This window comes from Helianthus annuus, chromosome 9, assembly GCF_002127325.2.
Source record: "Helianthus annuus cultivar XRQ/B chromosome 9, HanXRQr2.0-SUNRISE, whole genome shotgun sequence".
NCBI lineage: Eukaryota > Viridiplantae > Streptophyta > Magnoliopsida > Asterales > Asteraceae > Helianthus > Helianthus annuus.
The window spans coordinates 10,649,408-10,672,350 of NC_035441.2; the positions used below are offsets into that span (position 1 = coordinate 10,649,408).

Consider the following 22,943-nt stretch of genomic DNA (forward strand, 5'->3'; position numbering starts at 1 on the left):
TAAGGTCAAGGTGGAATTATTACAGGTCAATTTCCCTTTTATTCATGTCATTAATTTACATAACTTTTTGTCCTTCGGTATTTTGCAATATAAAACAATCACTCTAAGACCGTGGGGTGTGGGGCGTGGGTTGGGGCGGGGGAAGCCAAGCAACGCCAGTTTAGCCACACCGGGCCAACGTGGGTTGCGGCGTTGCCCGCTGGCGTGGCTATGAAGCCTGACGTGGGGCGGGGAGAGATGACATGGATGGCTCGGACTGGCTGGGCATATTTGACACACAAAAAAACCACGCCACCCCCAAAAAACAGTCACGCCCAGCCAAGCCACACTATGTGGAGCCCACCTCCGCCACATGTCAACCCAAGCCTCCCACACCCCGTAGTCTAATGATTTCGGACAGACAAATGCGTACGGTCATCTCCTATCATTAAGATCGAGCACTCGGCAAACACATGAAAGCACAGATTGCAATATGATGTGTATCAAGAGCTGCATAACAATTTCATCAATAAAAATAAATAAATGAATTTCAAGGTTGTTATAAATGCAGATATCTTTATTGAACCTTACTTAAATACATAAAAGCATCAAGTCAAATTACAAACAAGAAAATATGTTAACTGGGAGAAAGAAGGAAGAAAGACAAGACTTCAAATGTTATCTGGTCCTGCAGCGCTATCGCTTCGGTCATCATTCCTTGATGCTAAGCCACTGCTAAAACAAATAAAACATAACTTTTTTTGTTGAAATTGGTACATAAATCGGTAACTAAACTATTCACACACGTAAAAATGATCATTTTTTGGAATGTAAACCATGGATGCAATAAACCAAGCCACCACCCTCCAATATAGAGGTCATGAAATGGGTGACTCGGATAGTTAATAGAGTAAACTGCCAAAATAGTCCCTGAGGTTTGGTCACTTTTGCTATTTTAGTCCAAAACTCAAACCTTTTGAATCTGGGTCCCTGTGGTTTCAATTTTGTTGCCATTTTCATCCAAAATCAAAATCTGGTCGGATTTTTCAGTTAACATCCAGTTTTTTTGTCTTTTTTCTTCCTTTAATGAAGAGCAAAATGGTGTTTTAACGTTTTATTATAACAAATTAAAAAAATCTGACCATTTTGCCCTTCATTAAAAGGGAGGAAAAAGATGAAAAAAAAAGTTGGATCTTAACTGAAAAATCTGACCATTTTGCCCTTCATTAAAAGGGAGGAAAAAGATTAAAAAAAAAAAAAGTTGGATGTTAACTAAAAAATCTGATCAGATTTTGCTTTTGGATGAAAATGGCAACAAAATTGAAACCACAGGGACCGAGATTCAAAAAGTTGAGTTTTGGAGTAAAGTGGCAAAAGTGACCAAACCTCAGGGACCATTTTAGCAGTTTACTCTAGTTTATAAATCGGGCGAAAACGGGAACTTTAAGTGCATAAAAATCACATGTTTGACCCATTCCCTTTTTAGCTACGTTTGTATTTGGCCCATTTGGCCTTTGTCTCAATTGTTGAGTGTTATGTGCCTTATGTCTAAAGCTTAATGCAAATCTACTATCGAGCCGAGGGTCTTACTGGAAGCAGCCTCTCTATCTCTATGAGGTAGATGTAAGACTGTCTACATCTTACTCTCCTCAGACCCTGCCTTAGCTTTGCTATTGGTGGGATTTACTGAGTATAATGCAAATGCATCAGAACCATTGCTATATCAGAACCATTGCTAAAGGTTCTGTTCTATCATCAAACCAAACAGCAGCAACTAACAGAAGCAACTTACCATGCCAGTTTTAATGCTTAACAAGGTCTCAACCATTAGGAATCTATATCAGAAGCAACTTAACATGCCAGTTTTAATGCTTAACAGTCAATTTGTTCTGTTCTATGATCAAACCAAACAATCAATGCTTAACAGTCAATCTGTTCTGTTCTATGATCAAACCAAACAATCAATGCTTAACAGTCAATCTGTTCTGTTCTATGATCAAACCAAACAAAAGCAACTTAACAGTCAATCTGTTCAATCTGTTCTGTTCTATGATCAAACCAAACAGCAGCAAGTTAACAGTCAAATATAACCCACATTAACAGTCAATCTGTTCTATGATCAAACATAACCTGTTCTATGATCAAGCATACCAAAATGTATAAATAGAGTTCAACTACACTACATATTAACCCAAAAGATCCTAGAAGATTAGAGTTTAAGTATCCTACACTACACAACCATTTCCTGCTGAGGGGGAAACTGGAAATGCAGGAACGGGCGGCCTCGCATCTTGACAACTAATGAGACCACAATCGATCGTAGTAGTGAAACATGAATCCTCATGTCCACTGCAAACACAGAAACATCCATTACTAGTTATGACCTGATTTTACCCCATAATCAAAATAGTTGTTTGATTATACCTGAAAACTGCGAGAAAAGAGAGGATCTCTGGACCACAGCTAGATCGACGGTGGCCGGTGGTGTGGTTGTCGGCCCTGGCTCTGTCGGTGGAGCTGGAAGTATGATTGCATTCTGTTCACTCATCCTCTGCTCGTGTGGTGAAGATGAAGGAGTGGTGAAGAAGATGGAGTGGAGGTCGCCGGAGGGAATGGAGATCGCCGGTGGGAATGGAGGTCGCCGGAAGTGAATGGGAGGAAACTTAGGGGGTAAGGTTGAGTTTAGGGGTTATTTTATTATATAAGGTACAATGAAGTTGAAATTACTTTTATACCCTTTGACCCTCCCATGTTTATGTTGACCGGTCAACAAAATTGAAGTCGGGGGGGTAAAAGTGCGACATAACCTCAAACAGTGGGGGGTAAAATTGCAATTATTTCCTTAGGGGGGGTAAGGGTGCCAATGATCCCTAACCTCAGGAGGTAAAATTACAGTTTACTCTAATTTCTTTATATAACAATGTAATAGTTTGTGGGACTTGTTGGGTACTGTTGTTGTATATAACAACGTAGTAGTTTGATATCATTGGTTTTTATATCTTTTACATTTTATTCATGTCATTAATTTATATAACTTTTTGTGTTTCAGTATTTTGCATTAGAGTTATATGTCATTTTAGTTTATGTGGTTTGGGTCATTTTGTCAGTTTAGTCCAAAGGTTTGAAACGTTGTCATTTTAGTCCAAATAGTTTTAATCGTTGTCATTTTAGTCCACTGGGTTAACTCCATCCCTTTATTTTGTTAACTAAAGGGGCATTTTGGTCATTTTATATGTAATTCTGTTAACTAGAAGGGCAATTTGACCATATAAAATGATCGAATTACCTTTCTAGCTAACATAAAAAAAGGACGGATTTAACCCAGTGGACTACAATGGCAACGTTTCAAACCTTTAGACTAAAATGGCAAAATGACCCTAAACCACGGGGACTAAAATGACATTTAACTCTTATATAATTATAAAACAATCATTCTAATGATTTCGGACAGACAAATGCGTAAAACGGTCATCTCCTATCGTTAAGATCGAGCACTCGGCAAACACATGAAAACACAGAATGCAATATGATGTGTATCAAGAGTTGCATAACAATTTCATCAATAAAAATAAAGAGTTAATTACTGTTTTCGTCCCTGAGGTTTGTCAAAAATAACGGTTTCAGTCCATTAGTTTAAAAATTGCGATTTCAGTCCATTAGTTTCATTTTCGTAACCATTTCAGTCCACTAACTTAACTCCATCCATTTATTTTGTTAACTTTGAGTTAACTAACTAATTCAGGGACGGTTTGCGTCAGTTTTAGAAACACAGGGACTTAAGTGTAAACTCTAAAACATTAAAACAAAAAAATAGTAAATTCCAAAAAATCAAAAAAATTCCAAAAAACCAAACAAATTCCAAAAAAATCTAAAAAATAATAAAAATTCTAAAAAATCATAAAAATTCTAAAATATTCTAAAAAATCCAAAAAATCCGTTTCGGCGCAAACTGTTTCGAACCCGAACCGTTTCGAGCTGAACCGTGCCGTATCGAGCCAAAACGGTTCGGCTTCGAAACGGTTCGGGTCGAAACGGTACGGTTCGATACGGTTCAGCTCGAAACGGTTCGGTTCGAAACGGTTCAGCTCGAAACGGTTCGGCTTCGAAACGGCACGGGTCGAAACGGTTCGGCTCGAAACGGTACGGGTCGAAACGGTTCGCGTCGAAACTGTTCAATTCGAAACGGTTCGGGTCGAAACGGTACGGACGGTTCAGCTCGAAACGGTTCGGGTTCGAAACAGTTTGCGCCGAAACGGATTTTTTGGATTTTTTTAGAATATTTTAGAATTTTTATGATTTTTTAGAATTTTTATTATTTTTTAGAATTTTTTGGAATTTGTTTGGTTTTTTGGAATTTTTTTGATTTTTTGGAATTTACTATTTTTTTGTTTTAATGTTTTAGAGTTTACACTTAAGTCCCTGTGTTTCTAAAACTGACGCAAACCGTCCCTGAATTAGTTAGCTAACTCAAAGTTAACAAAATAAATGGATGGAGTTAAGTTAGTGGACTGAAATGGTTACGAAAATGAAACTAATGGACTGAAATCGCAATTTTTAAACTAATGGACTGAAACCGTTATTTTTGACAAACCTCAGGGACGAAAACAGTAATTAACTCAAAAATAAATAAATGAATTTCAAGGTTGTTTATAAATGCAGATATCTTTATTAAACTTTACTTAAATACATAAAAGCATCAAGTCAAATTACAAACAAGAAAATATGTTAACTGGGAGAAAGAAGGAAGAAAGACAGACTTCAAATGTTATCTGGTCCTGCAGCGCTATCGCTTCGGTCATCATTCCTTGATGCTAAGCCACTACTAAAAGAAATAAAACATAACCTTTTTCTGTTGAAATTGTTACATAAATAGGTAACTAAACTATTCAAACGCGTAAAAATGCTCATTTTTTGGAATGTAAACCATGGATGCAATAAACCAAGCCACCACCCTCCAATATAGAGGTCATGAAATGGGTGACTCGGATAGTTTATAGAGTCAACTGCCAAAATAGTCCCTAAGGTTTGGTCACTTTTGCTATTCTAGTCCAAAACTCAAACCTTTTGAATCTGGGTCCATGTGGTTTGAATTTTGTTGCCATTTTCATCCAAAATCAAAATCTGGTCGGATTTTTCAGTTAACATCCAGTTTTTTTTGTCTTTTTTCTTCCTTTAATGAAGGGCAAAATGGTCTTTTAACGTTTTATTATAACAAATTAAAAAAATCTGACCATTTTGCCCTTCATTAAAAGGGAGGAAAAAGATAAAAAAAAAAAAGTTGGATCTTGACTGAAAAATCTGACCATTTTGCCTTTCATTAAAAGGGAGGAAAAAGATAAAAAAAGTTGGATGTTAACTGAAAAATCTGACCAGATTTTGCTTTTGGATGAAAATGGTAACAAAATTGAAACCATAGGGACCCAAATTCAAAAAGTTTGAGTTTTGGACTAAAGCGGCAAAAGTGACCAAACCTCAGGGACCAGTTTAGCAGTTTACTCTAGTTTATAAATCGGGTGAAAACGGGAACTTTAAGTGCATAAAAATCACATGTTTGACCCATTCCCTTTTTAGCTACATTTGTATTTGGCCCATTTGGCCTTTGTCTTAATTGTTGAGTGTTATGTGACTTATGTCTAAAGCTTGATGCAAATCTACTATCGAGTCGGGGGTCTTACTGGAAGCAGCCTATCTATCTCTACGAGGTAGATGTAAGACTGTCTACATCTTACTCTCCTCGGACCCTGCCTTAGCTTTGCTATTGGTGGGATTTACCGAGTATAATGATGTATTTGGCCCATTTCAGATATAACATAACCCATATATAAAATATAGAAATGAACATGTTATAAACAATTAAACATGATTGCAATAAACTATATTATTATACATGTAATGTTTCTTAATGAAGTGATTTTAAAGGTTTTATGAAATTTTTAATACACATATATTTTCAAATTTCAACCCATGATCATTATCCTTTGTAGTTAGATCTTTTAGATTAACTCGTTTGATCCGTCAAAGATACAACATAACTCGGTTCAAACTCCATTAACAGTTAAAAGTTAAAACATGAAACTTTTTCATATATATTGGGAGAGGAGAAGGTTTGGGAGCACTACAGATGAAAAACAAAACTGAATATTTGGTAATGATGCTAAAATACAGTCAACTAAAGAGCAACAGCAGACCATATAAATATGGTTATTGGATTTTATCACCTCTAACTATTGGCTATTGGCCACTGCCACCCCCAACTATCACTTTGACGCCCGTCACCCCCAACTTAACACTTGGTGTGTTCTGTCACCATGTCGTTAACTGATCGCTAACTTTTGATCTTGTTACTATACTTTTGGGGGTGTCATAGGGATCTTAGAAAGGTTTTAGGGATCTTAGGACACCCCAAAAGTATAGTAACATGATCAAAAGTTAGTAATCAGTTAACGACATGGTGACAGAACACACTAGGTGTTAAGTTGGGGGTGGCGGGCGTCAAAATGATAGTTGGGGGTGGCAGTGGCCAATAGTCAATAGCTAGAGGTGATAAAATCTAATAACCTATAAAAAGGGTAGTTGCACGGTACCCCTGACCGCGGGAGGGATCCCCCTCCCCAAGCTAGCGACCCGACAACGCTGCCTAAGATTCTCAACCGAATAACAAAAGTAGAAAGTACCTTCTTATCCACTAAGATTCTCAACCGAATTACCATCTTCATCATCTCCTTCTCGAATCTTCGCAATCTCCGCTTGCGCCCGTTCAAGAATCTGCTTTTTCTGAAGCTCCAGTTCCCTCTGAAAATCCATCCTCATCTTCTCCAACTCCAACATCTGTTGCCGTTTTCTCCCCTCAATCTTCTCGTAAATCTCCCCAAAATTCTGAACCGATTCCGCCAACAACCGAAACCCTTCCTCATCCTTCCCGTCATCGTGATCATCATCGTCATCAGACTCCGATTCACACGGGCTATCCCGCATCTCATCCAACGCGTTTGAATTGTTTAAATAAGCCTTCGTATTCATAAACACGTACTCCCCCGAATCAACCCCACACGGTAACCCACTATGTTGCTTCTTCGGTGCCAACAACATATCCATCTTTTTAAAAAATCCCCATTTACCATTATACCCTTCTCTTCCAAGCATCCCCATATCCTCCATTTTCGCCTTTTCTTTCTTGTACTTCTTCTTCAACGCTTCTAACCGATTCCGACACTGCGCCTCGTCAATCTCCATCTTACACATCTCCGACACCTTCTCCGCGACCTCGACCCAATCATCCCCGCGCAAACTCTTTCGCCCCAACTGTAAAAACCGATCGCCCCAAACCTCTAACAACACGTACGTCGCGTTCTCGCTCCACTCGTCACCCGATGATCTCTCCGAAACACGAGGGGCGTTAGCGTATTCGTAACTCGACACTATGTTATCTAACCGACGCTTCTTTTGGTGACGTCTTGATGATTCGCCTACATCAATTCCTGTACCGGAAACCCTATAATATCCATGTTGATACTCATTGTTATTATCATCATCTTCTTCGTCTTCTTCATCGTCAGGTTCTTGATAACCGTACCTTGGGTTCATATTCATACCTTCGTTTTCTTCTTCATATTCATCGTTTTCATACTCGTTGTACGTGTTGCTATTATGATAATTATTGTTGTTACGTGCAGGACGTCTATTTCGAACGGATTGATTGTAATCCATTACGTATTGTATCTCTATATGCAAACAATTCTCAGAACGTATCAATAAAAATATCAAAAGTTAGGTGAATAAATTCAAATAGCAGGTAATACCAAGGTTTAAAAAAACGGAAACGAGTTTCGAGGCGTTTTCCCTTCGCCTCACGAGGCGTAAGCCTCGAGGAGAAACGAGGCGTAAGGCCGAGGTGGTATTAATATATAAATATAAAAATAATAATAGTAACTAATTTCATCATCAGATTCATCTAAGTCATCAAAAACACACTTAGAAAAGACATGAAATGCTTGAAATTGACACAAAAAGTCAAAAACAACTATCAAAATCCCCTGAGGCGCACCTGAGGCGCAGCTTTCTTAGCGCCTCAGCCCCTCTGAGGCGCATATACATTAAAAACACCATGAGGCGCGCCTCAGACTCGTTTTTTGGCCGTTTCGCCTCGAGGCGCACCTTGAGGCGCACGCCTCAAACGTTTTTTAAGACCATGGGTAATACACGTAGCCACGTAGGCTTGTAAACGAACCAAATGTTCAATGAACCGTTCGACAAGAAGTTTGTTTATATTCGTTTATTTAATAAATGAACGAACATGAACAAACCTTTTTGTCAAGTAGTTAAACAGACGAACATGAACACATGTCTCGTTCGTTCATTTATGTTCGTGAACGTTCTTTTGTTTGTGTTCATTAATTTATGTTATGTTGTTTTCATTAAATATTCGTTTAAGATTGTTAGACCCATTACAAATTTACAATTTAGTCTAGTTTTATTAATATTTTAGGCCCAATACATTGTTATTCATATTTACTTTTAATTGGTGTTAACTCGGTTATGTTCGTTTATTTACTTTCGTTTGTGGACCATTCCTTTATACTAATAACCAACAAACATAAACGAACACGACCGCATTCATTTTCATAACGAACGAACATGAACAAGAAAACTCCGGTCCTAAACGAACGAACATGAACAAGAAAACTCCGGTCCTAAACGAACGAACACGAACATTACAAGCCTAAATACACAGTTACAAAACGTGAAAACGTAAAAACCCTAGTTTTTTTTACTTTATATGCAAACAATTATCATAATATATAAAAAATTGAGTGAATGTATTTAAATAGCAGGTAATTAACGATTATAAGACAGGAAAACGCTACCTTTTATGGATCACAATTGGGGATTCGAGGGGATATTATGTAGGGGAGCCTGAATTTGCGTAAATCGTTCGAAATTGTAGATTTTGTGAAGGAATTTTGTGAGATTTGATGAGAAGTGAATGGAAGCTTTGTTAGGGTTTTGAAGTTGAATTGGGGATTAACGTCCGTGGGGTGTGTTTGAAGTGCCATGATTTGATGTTGGTTTTGACCTTTTGAATATTTGATGAATTTAATTCTTTTGATATCTGGAGGGTGTTTGAGATTACGTTTTGAAGTGATTATTTGATTATTGTGTTTGTAAAACATAAATAATCTAAAAAAGTGTTTGGATGAAAAAGTGATTATCTGCCTCCAAAACGCAGTTTTGAAGAAGCATGTACCTACATGCTTTTTCAAAATGCAGTTTTGAAAATGCAAAATCCATCTTAAAAACCCATAATCTATTTTGAAAACGCAACACCAAACACCATCTTGATATGAATGTTTTAAAATCCGGTTTTTTAATCATACCGGATTCGGCACAAAAATGGTTTAACCGGTTAAAATGTGTTGTGTCGGGCGGTTCAACCGGGTTGACTAGTTAATTGTATAATTTCATAAATTACAACATTAACACAAAAATAATCCAAAATTGGTTTAAAATGGAAATCTGGAACGAATGATGGGATGATGGAAGTCTGAAACAAGTCACGAATGATGGAGTGATGAAGCAAGTTTTGAATTTTGATCGATGGAGATAAAATATTAAAAGTTGTTAGGTTAAAGCTAAGAGTAAACATGGAGATAGGACGATAAAAAGTAAAATCCTAACCCCAAAATAGACTTGAGACGATACCGGTATAACGGTTCAAACCGGTATACCGGATTTTACCGGCGGTACAAAGTCTATGCCATTTCTCCTACTTACCGAGGTGTTTCGGAGAGGATTTACATCCGAAAACGGTAATACCGGTATAACCGGCCGGTATTTACCGGTTTTTAAAACATTGTTTGATATATTTTGCCGCGGGTAAAGTGTAATTTGCGTCTTCAGTTTATGGGGCAGTTAATTTGACTCATTTTCATAATTTGGTATTCTAAGCTTCGTTAATTTACTTTTTTTTCTTATGCGTCTCTCCTGTTAACTCAACTCCATAAACGGGGGGGGGGATAGTGCACGGTCCTCCCAACTGCCGGAGTGATCTCACTCCGGGAGCCGCTACCCGACCAAGCTAGCTCCGCGGTGACTTCCCCATGCCGAGTTCTTACCCTGGGCGACATATGCCACTCCCAAGGCTCGAACCCAGTACCTCTGGGAAGAGGTGGGTGTCGGTGGCCAACTGGGCTACCCCAGTTGGTTCTCCATAAACGTTAAAGAGAAAGTATTAAATGATGAAAAGTTTGGAATTTAATAGTGGTTTTTGGCCAATGGAGAATCTAGAATTTGAACTTGATTATGCCTTTTGGTTGTTGTGTGATTAGGGTTATTTGGGGGTTTTAAATGGGGGAGAAACAGATGGGTAGGTGAAAGGACATTAATGCTCTCACGCGGGCCTCACGTGACTAAAATTAACTGAGAAAATTAACTGGGTTTGGATTAAAGGATATAATATGTTAGGATTTGTGAACATTAGGTATGATTAATGTAATTAATAAATACAAAGGACATGATTTGCAATAACATACATACATAAAGGATGGGTTTTGTAATTTACTCTAAAATTAAAAGCTATGTTCCATTCTCTACTTCTCTTCCTTTAGAGTATGTGTAATGGGGCTTTATATCACGGGGAGAAGGCCTATAAGCGCCCCATAGCGCCCCTAAACACCATTACAGGGGGCGCTATAGGGGTGGAAAATCTTGGAGCCGCGATAGATATAGCGGCGTGAACATTTGCACCATCTTTCCCCCCACTCACACACATATATATAAATACATATATATATATAATTGAAGAGGTTATATAACCCCACTTATCACTACACCCTCTTGTGATATAAAGTCTTACAAAACCCATCTTTTACGCATTTCAACGTTTGCCGCATAACGCACAACGCACCCAAAGTAACTTTATATAACCCCACTTATCACTACACATGCATTCTCACACAACTTTTACATACATGCAACTCCAACTCCATCTACACTTGCATGTACTTCTTTACATAGTGTTTCCCCTTTGTACTTTACCCAAACAAATAGGCAAAAAAAGGACTATCATTATTTTATTGATAACATTTTTTTTATACTCTTGGCCGGTTGTCTCTTTTTAACTTTGCTGACTCATCAAGCACTTCCATACAAGTATAACCCCACTCTCACCACCACAACACCACCGCAACACCACCACCACCACCGTCACAATGTCGTCCAATAATCTCTCCGACCACCACTCCGACGACCAAAACGGCACCACCACCACCCCCACCCCCCTCACCCCCACCACCATCCGCTCCGAATTCTCCCACCACTCCCCCATCATCGCCCGTATCAACAACGGCAGCTTCGGCTCCGTCCCTAACTCCGTCATCCTCTCCCAACGCCGTTACCACCTCCGTTTCCTCCAACAACCAGACGACTTCTACCTCAACCACCTCAAACCCTCCATATTACGCTCCCGTGACGTCATCAAAACCCTAATCAACGCCAATCACGTCAACGAGATCTCAATCATCGACAACGCCACCACCGGCGCCGCCATCGTCCTGCAACACGTCAAATGGAGCTTCTTCGACAACAAATTCAACTCCGGCGACACCGCCGTCATGCTCCACTACGCCTACGGTGCCGTTAAAAAGTCCGTGCAGGCTTACGTCACACGCTCTGGAGGTGACGTCATCGAGGTTAAAATGCCATATCCTGTTTATTCTAATGATGAGATTATTAAAGCGTTTAGAAATGGTTTGAATTTGGGGAAAATGAATAATAGGAAAGTTAGGTTAGCGGTTATTGATCATATTACGTCTATGCCATCGGTAGTTATTCCGGTTAAAGAGTTAGTTCAAATGTGTAGGGATGAAGGGGTAGATTGTATATTCGTCGATGCTGCACACGCGATCGGGTCGATTGAGGTCGACGTGCAGGATATCGGGGCGGATTTTTACACGAGTAACTTGCATAAGTGGATGTTTTGTCCGCCTTCGGTTGCGTTTTTGCATTGTCGGAATCCGGAAATGTCGAACTTACACCATCCGGTGGTGTCGCACGAGTACGGGAACGGGATAGCGATCGAGAGTTCGTGGGTGGGTACGCGGGATTACAGCGCGCAGTTGGTTGTACCGGACGCGTTGGAGTTTGTGAACCGGTTTGAGAACGGGATTGACGGGATACGGAAGTGGAATCACGAGAAGGTTGGTGAGATGGCGGAGATGTTGGTGGAAGCGTGGGGGACGAATCTTGGAACCCCGTTGGATATGTGTGCGAGTATGGCGATGGTTGGGTTGCCGGTTTGTTTGGGGATTGGGAGTGAGTCGGATGCGTTGAAGTTAAGGAAGCATTTGCGGGATTGTTTTATGGTTGAGGTTCCGATTTATTATCGGCAGCCGGTTGATGGGGAGGTGGATCCGGTTACGGGCTATGCGAGGATTTCGCATCAGATTTATAACACGGTTGATGATTATTATAGATTTAGGGATGCTGTTTGCAGCCTTGTTTCGTCTGGGTTCACGTGTAAAGTTTTTCAAGATTGAAAAGAGGTATGTCTTTCATCTGGGTCAGTTTTTTTTTTTTTTTTTTTTTTTTTTTTTTTTTTTTTTTTTTTTTGAAGTATATTATACATGGTATCTTTGTGTTACACTAGCATATCTAACAAATGCTAGATGGAAACATTAACTTAAGGGAGGGGATAATAAACGACAATGGTAGAGCTTGGTGCCGTTGTTAATGTAATGGTTTTATATGATGCATTTTTCTTTAAAGCTGTGATCATTTGTGAGGGATGCTGAGTCTTTATTAGATATATGAACCGAAGGACCATATATGTGATATGCCAAAGTATCAAATATCCACAGGTGGTTTGGTATGTAGCACGGGGACTCCATTTATGTGGCCGTACCCGTCTCGGGTACTTGTCGGGGACGGAAACACCATGGGTACTCGTCGGGGACGTTTCCTAAGCGTTTCCAATGTCGGGGACGTATCTGGTAGAAGTATCCAGCCCGTTTCCATTTATTTTTAGGGTTTTTACCCTTTCAAATTCCACAACCGGCCATTAAATAAATAGACCTATCATATTCGGCTTCTCTAATCTCTAAACTCTCAAAGTCTCATCATCTCTAATTCTCTATCGATTGCCGATCTCTCACCAGATGAACCGGAATTTGAAAATGATTTGATTATTGATAATTAATTACCTTTGGAAGATGTAGTATTTTTGGAATTTGTTTAATGTATTTTTATTTTTTTATATTTTTTATTGCCGTACCCGTATCTTGAAATTTTGAGTTTTGCCGTTCCTCGTTCCCGTATCGTCCCCGTACCCCGATCTCGTATCCGTTCCAGTGACGTATCTCTGGACCCATAGGTTGAATAGTGTGGCGGTGGGTGCCTGCAGATACACCATCATATTTAGGTGAAAAGTATTATGGCTTTGATACATATACTTCTAGTTGTTGTTCTTCACTATTTTATATAATACATCATGGCCTAATATTAGTATGTTAACCTTTTCTTTGACTTCTCTAGTATTCTCCATTTTATCTTGAACATACAAAGGATTTTTTTATTTTTAGGGATGTTGCAACAAAGCATAGTTTGAAAAAACGACCAAGGTATGCGCCTCGAGGCGCGGAGCCTCAGGAGGTTGCCTTTGCGACTCATAGGACTGAGGCGCTAAGAAAAGCTGCGCCTCAGGGGCGCCTAGGGGGGTTTGATGTTCGTTTTTAATATTTTTGACTTTTTGTGTCAATTTCAAACATTTAATATCTTTTTTATGTGTGTTTATGATGAATCTTATTAGACAACTATTAGATAAATATATATATGTTTATATATTAGAGGGACTAATGTGTAATTATGTTTCCTATTTATTTATATTCATTGTAATCCTTGTTTCTGATTTACTTGGTATTAGAGCTAGTGTGGTTAAAAATCTGATATATAATTTTATTTATATTTTGTAATTCCGCCTCGGGCTTACGCCTCGTGAGGCGAAGGGAAAACGCCTCGAGCCACGATTCCATACTTTTAAACCTTGCAACAAAGGGTAGTTTATTTTAGGCCAATGCGTGTTTGAGATATTATACTTCATATTTTGACCAACAGTTGACTTTTACAATACTAATTACTTGATAATAATATGATTAACGCGTTATCAGTTCTTTATATGTAGCTTGGATGTAAGACTGCCGAGTTGCTGTTGCTGTTGACTTTTACAATAATGCTTCTGCTGCCAGAGGATTAGACTACAATTCTTGTAGCACATGATGAAAGTAGAATGTTCATCTGGTAATATTGTTGTTTAGCTTCTTTAAATTTGTACAACTTGTTTCGGAGCAGTTGCTTTTTACAAACTTGATGTCCATAAATCCACGATTTTACAGATTCATTTCGGACAATTGAACCTTCTCGAACTTTTTCTTTTTTTAGAAACAAAAATGTTTGAGATGCCAAGAACAAAATGCATTCTTGTTACCAAATCTGCTCACATTGGGATTTACTTGTCAACAGTTGATCGTAGTTGTCAACAAATAAAGTCTCGTAGATTATATATCGTGACAAACCGAACCCCTACCATCTGAACATCGGTACTGGTACCATATTCGTTTTATGGCTTTCTCAACATGGTGAAAGTGACGCCGTTTATTATTTCTGTTTCCAAATATAATATTACGATGCACTTATTGTTACCTACGATTCGATAAAAGTGTTATTTCAAAGGGTCAAATATAGTTAATTTTATTTATTGTGAGAAATTGAGCCGCTATCATCTAAACATTGGTACAGTATTTATTTTTATGGTTTTCTCGACGCAGTATGAAACTCACAATAGAGTATATATCGTAAGCGAGTGCCAATATTATAACGGTGCAGGGTCATTCCGTAACCAATGGCTCGCTGCATACCAAGTATATTGCCAGTTAGAACCTTTTATTAAAACTGAATATCAGGCAGAGGCCGCGCGAACGCAGGCCTCCACTGCCACAAATTATGACGTAGGCTCGACCACTTGGGCCGACCTTAGGCGGGCACTTCTCCAAAGTGCAATGGAGGTCACCAACCTAGGCCATGGACCTTCTTGATCATCCATTGACCCCGTCCAGGTAAGTGATTAATCCGTTGGCCTCTTTTCGTTTTTATACAGCCCCACTCCCCATTTGCTTTCTCTTTCCCACCGATGTGGGATATCCTCTAAACTGCTTTACTTTTCCTTCTTCATTTTTCAACCTTTTTAGTAACCATAAGAATTCGGGTTTTGGTCAATTACTTAATAAAAATCCAGTTTATCGCACCAAAATATATATATTGTTAATAGTAGATAGTAGATACAAAAAAACAAATTTCCAGGGTAACAAGCTTTCAACGTCTTGCATATACATGCACGAAGCTTTTAAGGGGCGTGAGGGGGCGGCCGACCCCCCGAACTTTTCGCTCAGGGTACGTTCCCCCCCCCCCCCCCCCCCCACCGGTCGGAAATCTCAAGCTTTGCCACTATGTAAGTACGTTATGTAGCAAACAGAAAGATTAAAGGTTGTTGCATACAATAAAAACCAATTGTTATATAGAATGATGACACAATAACAAAAACCAATTGTTATATAGAAGGAAAATTGGTTTTTAATAAACTAACATTTGTCCCGTTGGTAGATAATAATCTTACCTACGTAATTGGTATACAATAATCCTACCTATCAACATGTTGGTACTCAATGAACTTCCGTTAAGTTTTTTAACTGAAGTTAGTTTTTAAGTTTTATTTATTACACAAACAATCCCTGTAGTTGTAATTTACTAGTTTTAACTTAAAACTAGTAAATTACAGTTAAAAAAAATTAACGGAAGTTCATTGAGTACCAACATGTTGATAGGTAGGATTATTGTATACCAATTACGTAGGTAAGATTATTATTTACCAACGGGATAAAGGTTGGTTTATTAAAAACCAATATTCCTATATAGAATGATGACACAAAGGTGAAATTAAATTGCATTTTTGGTGTACAAGACGAGTCAATATGGTTGTTTTTGTAGGCTTTGAAAAGATAAACAATGTATAGAGTAGTAAGCCAATTCATGAACCCTGCAACGGGAAAATCATTATTGATTGACCAAACGAGCATAGACACAAGTAATCTCACAACTTAAAAATTAAAAAGCTACCCAGTAAGCTTTGTTGCTATTTGATTTGATTCATTGCCAGTTCAAACCTTTCATTAAAACTAAATATTAGGCAGAGGCCGCGCGAACGCAGGCTCATTTGTAGACTTTTGTGTAGTAGAAGTAGGTATGTTCAAATAAACGATACCGTTCATGATTTCTAATTTGCCAAAATATTCCATACCAATCGATAGATGACAAATTTGAATTAAATTGTCGATGAATTGATTTGGAAAATTGATACCATGCCAATCGATAAAGAAGTTGAATTACTTCGAAATATCAATTGCCCAGTTTTCTTGTAATTGTGATGGCTCAGCGAATTTACTGCCTTCAACAATTCCAATATCTGAGAATATATCCTCAATTGCTATGCTTTCTTTTTCTTTGTACTCAATTGAATGAGTGCTATTTGTTAAAGCATATGAGACTAAATATTGGCATGGCATCAATTTTCCAAATCAATTCATCGACAATTTAATTCAAATTTGTCATCTATCGATTGGTATGGAATATTTTGGCAAATTAGAAATCATGAACGGTATCGTTTATTTGAACATACCTACTTCTACTACACAAAAGTCTACAAATGAGGACTATGGTAGTAACCACAAATTTACTACAACAATCATTTATGTAGTAACAAAAATTTTAATAAACAAAAATTTACTAGAACCATTCCGCGTCTGGAGGCCGTGTAGGGAAGAATTGGTTGGGTTGGTCACTTGGAAAAATCAACTTAAAGATTTACCTAGTCGAAAAAAGAGGAAAGGTATGGTTTATTCTAACTGTTAAATTACTTCGAAATATTTATATTAATATCTCCTTAAGCATTTTTATAAACAACTGTTTTTACAAACAAACACAATCAAAATCGATTAACCAATATCGAAATCAAATGATTTATACTATCCAAACAAATGATTCTTGAAATCAAAAAAATTAGTCAATAAAAGACTACAAAAAATGGATATAATATTCATCTTTCCAAATCAATTCATCGACAAATTACTTCAAATTTGTCATTTATCGATTGGCATGGCATCAATTTTCCAAATCAATTCATCGACAATTTAATTCAAATTTGTCATCTATCGATTGGTATGGAATATTTTGGCAAATTAGAAATCATGAACGGTATCGTTTATTTGAACATACCTACTATAAACGATACCGTTCATGATTTCTAATTTGCCAAAATATTCCATACCAATCGATAGATGACAAATTTGAATTAAATTGTCGATGAATTGATTTGGAAAATTGATGCCATGCCAATCGATAAATGACAAATTTAAAGTAATTTGTTGATGAATTGATTTGGAAAGATGAATATTATATCCATTTTTTGTAGTCTTTTATTGACTATAAATTATGACGTAGGCTCGACCACTTGGGCCGACCTTAGGCGGGCACCCCTCCTAAGTGCAATGAAGGTCACCAACCTAGGCCATGGAACTTCTTGATCTTCCATTGACCCCGTCCAGGTTAGTGAGTGACCCAAAGGCCTCTTTTCGTTTTTATACAGCATCACTCCCCCATTTGCTTTCTCTTTCCCACCGATGTGGGATAACCTCTAAACTGCTTTTTCAGTTTTCCTTGTTCATTTTTCAGCTTAACATTAGCAAACTACTCTCTTAACCATAACTCCATAAGAATTCGGATTTGGTCAATTAACTTGATAGAAATCCAGTTTATTATTACACCAAAGTATATTGTTAATTGTAAAAATCCAGCTTTCAACATGTTGCATATAAGTACCTTATATAGCAAACAGAATGACGTAATCTTGTTGTATACAATGAAAAACAACTCTTCAGATATAGAATGATGACACAAAATAGTGAAATTAAGTTGCATTTTTGGTGTACCAGACAAATCAATATGAATGTTTTAACGTCCTCGCCTTTTAACATTATTTTCACGAAATTAGTAAAATAACGTTAAAGTTAGTGCACTTTCACCCCCCCCCCCCGCGGGGATGGCCCACACATATATACATTATATGCGCATACCGCAAGCGGGCATTAGTTAAGGTTCGTTGCATGTATATATTTGTGTGAGTTCAAATATGGAGAAGATTACAGGGCCGGCTCTGGGCCCGGCAAACCCGTGCCGACGCCCGAGGCCCAAAATTTCAAAGGCTCGAAAAGTCTTTATAAGCTTGTATATATTTATTAAATTATATATTTTGTATATCTATCCATATATTATGCAAAAAAAGTATTAGTGGTGTGGTGGTAAAAACCATCTCAAAATAATGCAAAGGTCTCAAGTTCAAGTCTTTGCTTCATTACTAAGTTTTTATTTTTGTAATTCATTTACCCTTAATCATAATTTTGGGCCCAATTCTTTTCATCGCCCGAGGCCTAAATTTTTTCAAGAGTTTTCGGGGACGGCTCTAGAGAAGAATATGTGTTTCAAGTAAATGGAAGAGATGGCATGAATAGTTTTGTTATCAAATTGGTCAATTGGAGGTCATTTTGTTCATCTTCCTTGCAAACATTTAAACATCTTTCGTGTTACATGTGTTTGTATTTGATCGTAAAAACGGTGTTTCTTCACACATGGAAGATGGATGTTGTGGATTTGGTTCAATTTCAGGTGTGAAACGTTCAAGGCTTCCGTAATGTACCATCCTTCACCCTACATATCGCCGACATGGCTCCATCGTGGTGTAGAAGGCTTGAGGATGGCACAACTTCCAATGACAAATGTATGTGGCCACAGGAGAGGGAAGCGAATGCGACAATGGAGGAGATAAAAATGGTGCTTCGGGGAGATTCAGGCCAGAGACCGGCCAAAATTATATAAAATTGGTCCAAGAAATAAAAATGGTTGTAAACCAACCTAAAAATGTCAAAACCTTAAAAATGGTTTTTATATATTGTGTGTTTTGATCAAACAAGCTCTCACTTTTTAAGTGTCTTGAGTCTTGTTAGGATCGGACACTCTCACACACGAACTCACACCACACACACTCTGCTCTCACACAATCTGCCACAATCAAGAACACAAAGGATTTACGTGGTTGGTCTAAACTGACCTACGCCCACGGGTAACTAGGAGTTTATAATACTTGGAGAGGTACAAGGAATTACAATACATATGAATCTCTTATATAGAGATTGAAGAAAGAGAAAGAAGTTTAAAATAAAACAAGATCAGGGAATAATGGCCTCTGCCCCTTATCCTCTTATCCTGACATCAGAGAAGTTTTTCTTGTTCACTTGATCAAGTGGCTTCATACTCAACAAGTCTAAGACCAAGACTCACCCTTTGCGGCTTGAGTGCTCTTAGCGCCTTCGACCACCTAGCGGTTGTTCCAATTTGAAACATAAGACACAAGGGGGTTGATTATTTATGCACACACACAAAGGTGAAATTGGTGTGTGCCAAAGTTTTATTGGGATGATTCAGATTTAAATTGGATTGCTCAAACTATGGACATGAGTCTACAAAATGAGTCATGTTAGGTTGCTAATCGTTATAGCCAAAGCGCGTATCTAAACTCTTTAAAACAAAAACATACAACAAAATCGTATATTTTTTATAACTTCGAGTACAAAAGTTTGTGGAAGAATTGTTTTATGTTTGTCAAAAGCGAAAGTAGTCAATCAAGTTGTGTAATTTGTTTAACTTGGCAAAAGCATGATTATACGAAAGTGATACGAGCTTGAATCCGTAACTAGAAAGATGGAAAGATGACGTGTGGGGATCATACTATGCTATGGCCTATGGGTCACAAGAGTACAATATGAAGATAAAGTGCCACAACGAGTGACTATGACATAATATCTTAAATATAGTAAGAATGGCGCTTGATGTGAGTATGAGAGACGTCTTATATGTTACACAGTTGGTGTAAGCATGACCGTATGAGAGACGTCTTGTAGTACCTAGTTTTTATATTGCCAAAATAAGTAATTTGTTTAGTTAATAAGATTTTTTGTTTTGTAATGTTATTCCTTTATTACGTTGGACCTAGTACAAATGTGGAAAGTGGTTGCTAACGTTTTTGGAACGTCAAGGCAACATGAAACTTGATTTTCTCGTGCACGATCTAAATCTCGATTTTTGTTCGTTTATTAAAAAATGAATAGGATTTTCTTGTGTGAACAACAATAAGGTTTGGTTGTAGCGAAAGTACAAACAAATAAATCTCTTAGAACTCACTTTGAGATAGATTGATGGAACAACTGAGCTCATTCAGTTTCCCTTTTCAATAACTGCTTTGACCCATTAATAAATCTAACCCTATTTCCCACCCGTATAGAAATCAGGTTTGTATCAATACATCCTGCCCGATAATCGACTTGTCCTCAAGTCGAAAAGAAGGTAATTGGCGCACCAAGCAATGAGCCATTCAGTTGTAGGCTGCCACCTTCATGGACCCATCTATAAGCTAAAACTTGTGTTTTCTCGGGCCCGAATTTAGGTGCAGCCCAGAAAGAATCCTGTGCATTAGTATTTGGAATTCAAAAGTCGGTATTGATATCTGTTCGCTTTGCTGGCCAATCTACTTTGTCATCCATCCAACCCTTGATTGCCTTTTGAAAAGACCAGTCAAGTTGTTTCTTATCCGTCTGAGTCTTCGTGTGATCCTTGTGTGAGTAACCACAGAGTGACTTCAGGACGGCATCCCTGTTGAATATTTTTTGCTCTAATTCTGCATTCTTCGTCTCTCCATGATTCTCGTGTTCCTCCTCTTCTGGACTGGCCCGATCATCTGTTTCATCTGCAGCTTCTAGCATTTTTTTCTCCAAATCTACAATTAGAAGGGACCGACTTTTGGTTTGTGCGGTAGTTATAGGTGTTGCTCCAGGCATGGAAACGTCGCTAGGAATTTCCTCCATTCCCAAATCTGTCACTGGATCCTGGTTTTCATCCTCGGCTTCCTTTATTGCATCTGTTCGTCTTTCTAGCCAAGCTTCCTTGATTGCTGCTACATCCTTCTTCAAGGCTATCAAAGAATCAAGCTTAGCAATAATGACTGTCAAGTGGTCAGCGATTGTGTCTGGATGAACACCGCCTTCCTTCTGATTATTCCGAGTGTGCTCCATCTTCGATTTCCCGGCAATAGAACCAAATGATAGAACCCAAAATCAAACAAAACTAACTGATAGATTTTATTGTTGTAAACTGAAATACTACAAGATAGAAGACCCGATTTGAGATGGGTTAATCTCCGAGAACAAAGGTATAGATACCCAATTAGATAATAATCATCGACCCCCCATCCCCCCCCCCCAAAAAAAAAAAAAAAAAACTAAAACAAAGATATAAATAACCAATAATAGCATTAATAATTGGCCCTTCAGCTCCCATTTCCTCATCAGTTTCCCTTTTCAATAACTGCTTTGACCCATTAATAAATCTGACCCTGTTTCCCACCCTATAGGAATCAGGTTTGTATCAGCTTGTTATGGCCATGAGAGTTAAGTTTCATGTACGGTGTCAGTTTGGGTACATCCGAAACACTTCTTTTTCATTTTAAATCTTTTATAGATGATTAGTGCTTCGACTATGATTGCAAAAACAATCCTTTTAAAATAAAAAGTTACACCTAGGTGTCTTTTAATCCGTATTTAGGTATAGATGAGTATTTAACAAAAGAGTTTTTTTTTTTCATTTTAAACGTTCGATCCGTTAGGGTAACTCCAGCAATATTCGAGTAATAGGGTTTGAATTGATGAGGTGATCGTATTACTGGAAGTGTTAATATGGTTTAGGAATGAATCCTGACTTGAAAAATGTGTTTGAATCTTGGTTCTTTTATATCATTTTTCTTCAATATGCCATACTAATTACTAGATAATAATGCGAGTAACGCGTTATCAGTTCTTTATATGTAGCTTCGATGTAAGATTGCCGAGTTGCTGTTGACGTTTACAATAATGCTTCTGCTGCCAAAGGATAACAACAATATTATCTTGAGGAAAAAAACATCTTCTAGATATGAAAGTAACAAATCTTGTAGCACATGATGAATTAGAATGTTTATCTGGTAGTTGTTGTTTAGCTTCTTTAAATTTGTACAACTTGTTTCGGAGCAGTTGCTTATTTACAAACTTGATGTCCCTAAATCCACGATTTTATATATTCATTTCGGACAATTGAACCTTCTCGAACTTTTTCTTTTTTTAGAACCAAAAATATTTGTGCCAGAATATCAGATGTGAGGAACAGAAGGTATTGCCCTTACCAAATCTGTTGATCATAGTAGTCAACAGATATAGTCTCCTAGATTGCAACAAATAATTATATTATATGTATGCTATAATTTTAAAGAAGGTTCAACAGTAACCTTGTTTTATTTAGTATTATAATTACTTTTGAGTATATTTTGTTTTTCGTTTATAACGTTTAAGATATGATGTTCTGTAAAATTTTGAGTATCCTGTTGTGACGTGCTTATATTTATCTACGTTTAGATATAAATTTTTAAACAGAGTTGTGAATAGTAATGTTCAAGTGATCAAAGCACAAACATATATGTCATCAAAGCTAGCTAGCGATTTTTTATTTCTATTTAATATAAAGTGATGCTGTTTATCTTTTTCGAATATATTGTTATGATATGCTTATTTTAATCTAAGATTCAATAAAAGTTTTATCCAAAATAGTTAAATACAGTTGTTTTTTTTTTATTTACGGCAAGGAAACTCCGCAACAACCTAAACATCAGTATTGGGACAATAGAGTGCCGGTATGTAAAACATGTGTGTACCTATCCAATAATAACTATAACTAAAAGCTACTTGATTCATTGCCAGTTCAAACCTTTTATTAAAACTGAATATTAG

General features: G+C 37.6%; 2 protein-coding genes, 1 non-coding gene and 1 pseudogene across 6 annotated transcripts; 1 reads left to right on the forward strand and 3 right to left on the reverse strand.

The window, feature by feature from the left end:
• Positions 1-535: 535 nt before the first annotated feature.
• LOC110877156 (trihelix transcription factor ASIL2-like) lies at positions 536-9,058 on the reverse strand. 3 transcript variants are annotated; one of them, XM_022125322.2, is made up of 3 exons: positions 8,844-9,058; positions 6,654-7,700; positions 536-714 (listed from the first exon to the last, which is right to left on the reverse strand). In XM_022125322.2, the coding sequence occupies exon 2, from the start codon at positions 7,684-7,686 to the stop codon at positions 6,658-6,660; it is 1,029 nt and encodes a 342-aa protein (XP_021981014.1). In that variant the 5' UTR covers positions 7,687-7,700; positions 8,844-9,058; the 3' UTR covers positions 536-714; positions 6,654-6,657. The 3 variants fall into 3 exon arrangements, with proteins under 3 accessions (XP_021981014.1, XP_021981013.1, XP_021981015.1); XM_022125321.2 differs by lacking the exon at positions 536-714 and adding an exon at positions 4,607-4,798; XM_022125323.2 differs by lacking the exon at positions 536-714 and adding an exon at positions 4,607-4,801.
• Positions 9,059-11,005: 1,947 nt separating this feature from the next.
• On the forward strand, positions 11,006-14,386 carry LOC110877155 (probable L-cysteine desulfhydrase, chloroplastic). Of its 2 annotated transcripts, none has more exons than XM_022125319.2 (2): positions 11,006-12,518; positions 14,139-14,386. In XM_022125319.2, the coding sequence occupies exon 1, from the start codon at positions 11,187-11,189 to the stop codon at positions 12,510-12,512; it is 1,326 nt and encodes a 441-aa protein (XP_021981011.1). In that variant the 5' UTR covers positions 11,006-11,186; the 3' UTR covers positions 12,513-12,518; positions 14,139-14,386. The 2 variants fall into 2 exon arrangements, with proteins under 2 accessions (XP_021981011.1, XP_021981012.1); XM_022125320.2 differs by having other exon boundaries at positions 11,050-12,518; positions 14,153-14,386.
• A 544-nt stretch (positions 14,387-14,930) lies between these two features.
• Positions 14,931-15,091, reverse strand: LOC118482363. The gene has a single exon (XR_004868404.1). It is a non-coding gene; the product is annotated as a U1 spliceosomal RNA (small nuclear RNA).
• Positions 15,092-17,500: 2,409 nt separating this feature from the next.
• On the reverse strand, positions 17,501-17,632 carry LOC118482385 (annotated as a pseudogene).
• Positions 17,633-22,943: the final 5,311 nt, after the last annotated feature.

Coding starts and splice junctions, on each gene's coding strand:
- LOC110877156 (XM_022125322.2), bottom strand. CDS start 7,686: ATGGATTACAATCAATCCGTTCGAAATAGACGTCCTGCACGTAACAAC.
- LOC110877155 (XM_022125319.2), top strand. CDS start 11,187: ATGTCGTCCAATAATCTCTCCGACCACCACTCCGACGACCAAAACGGC.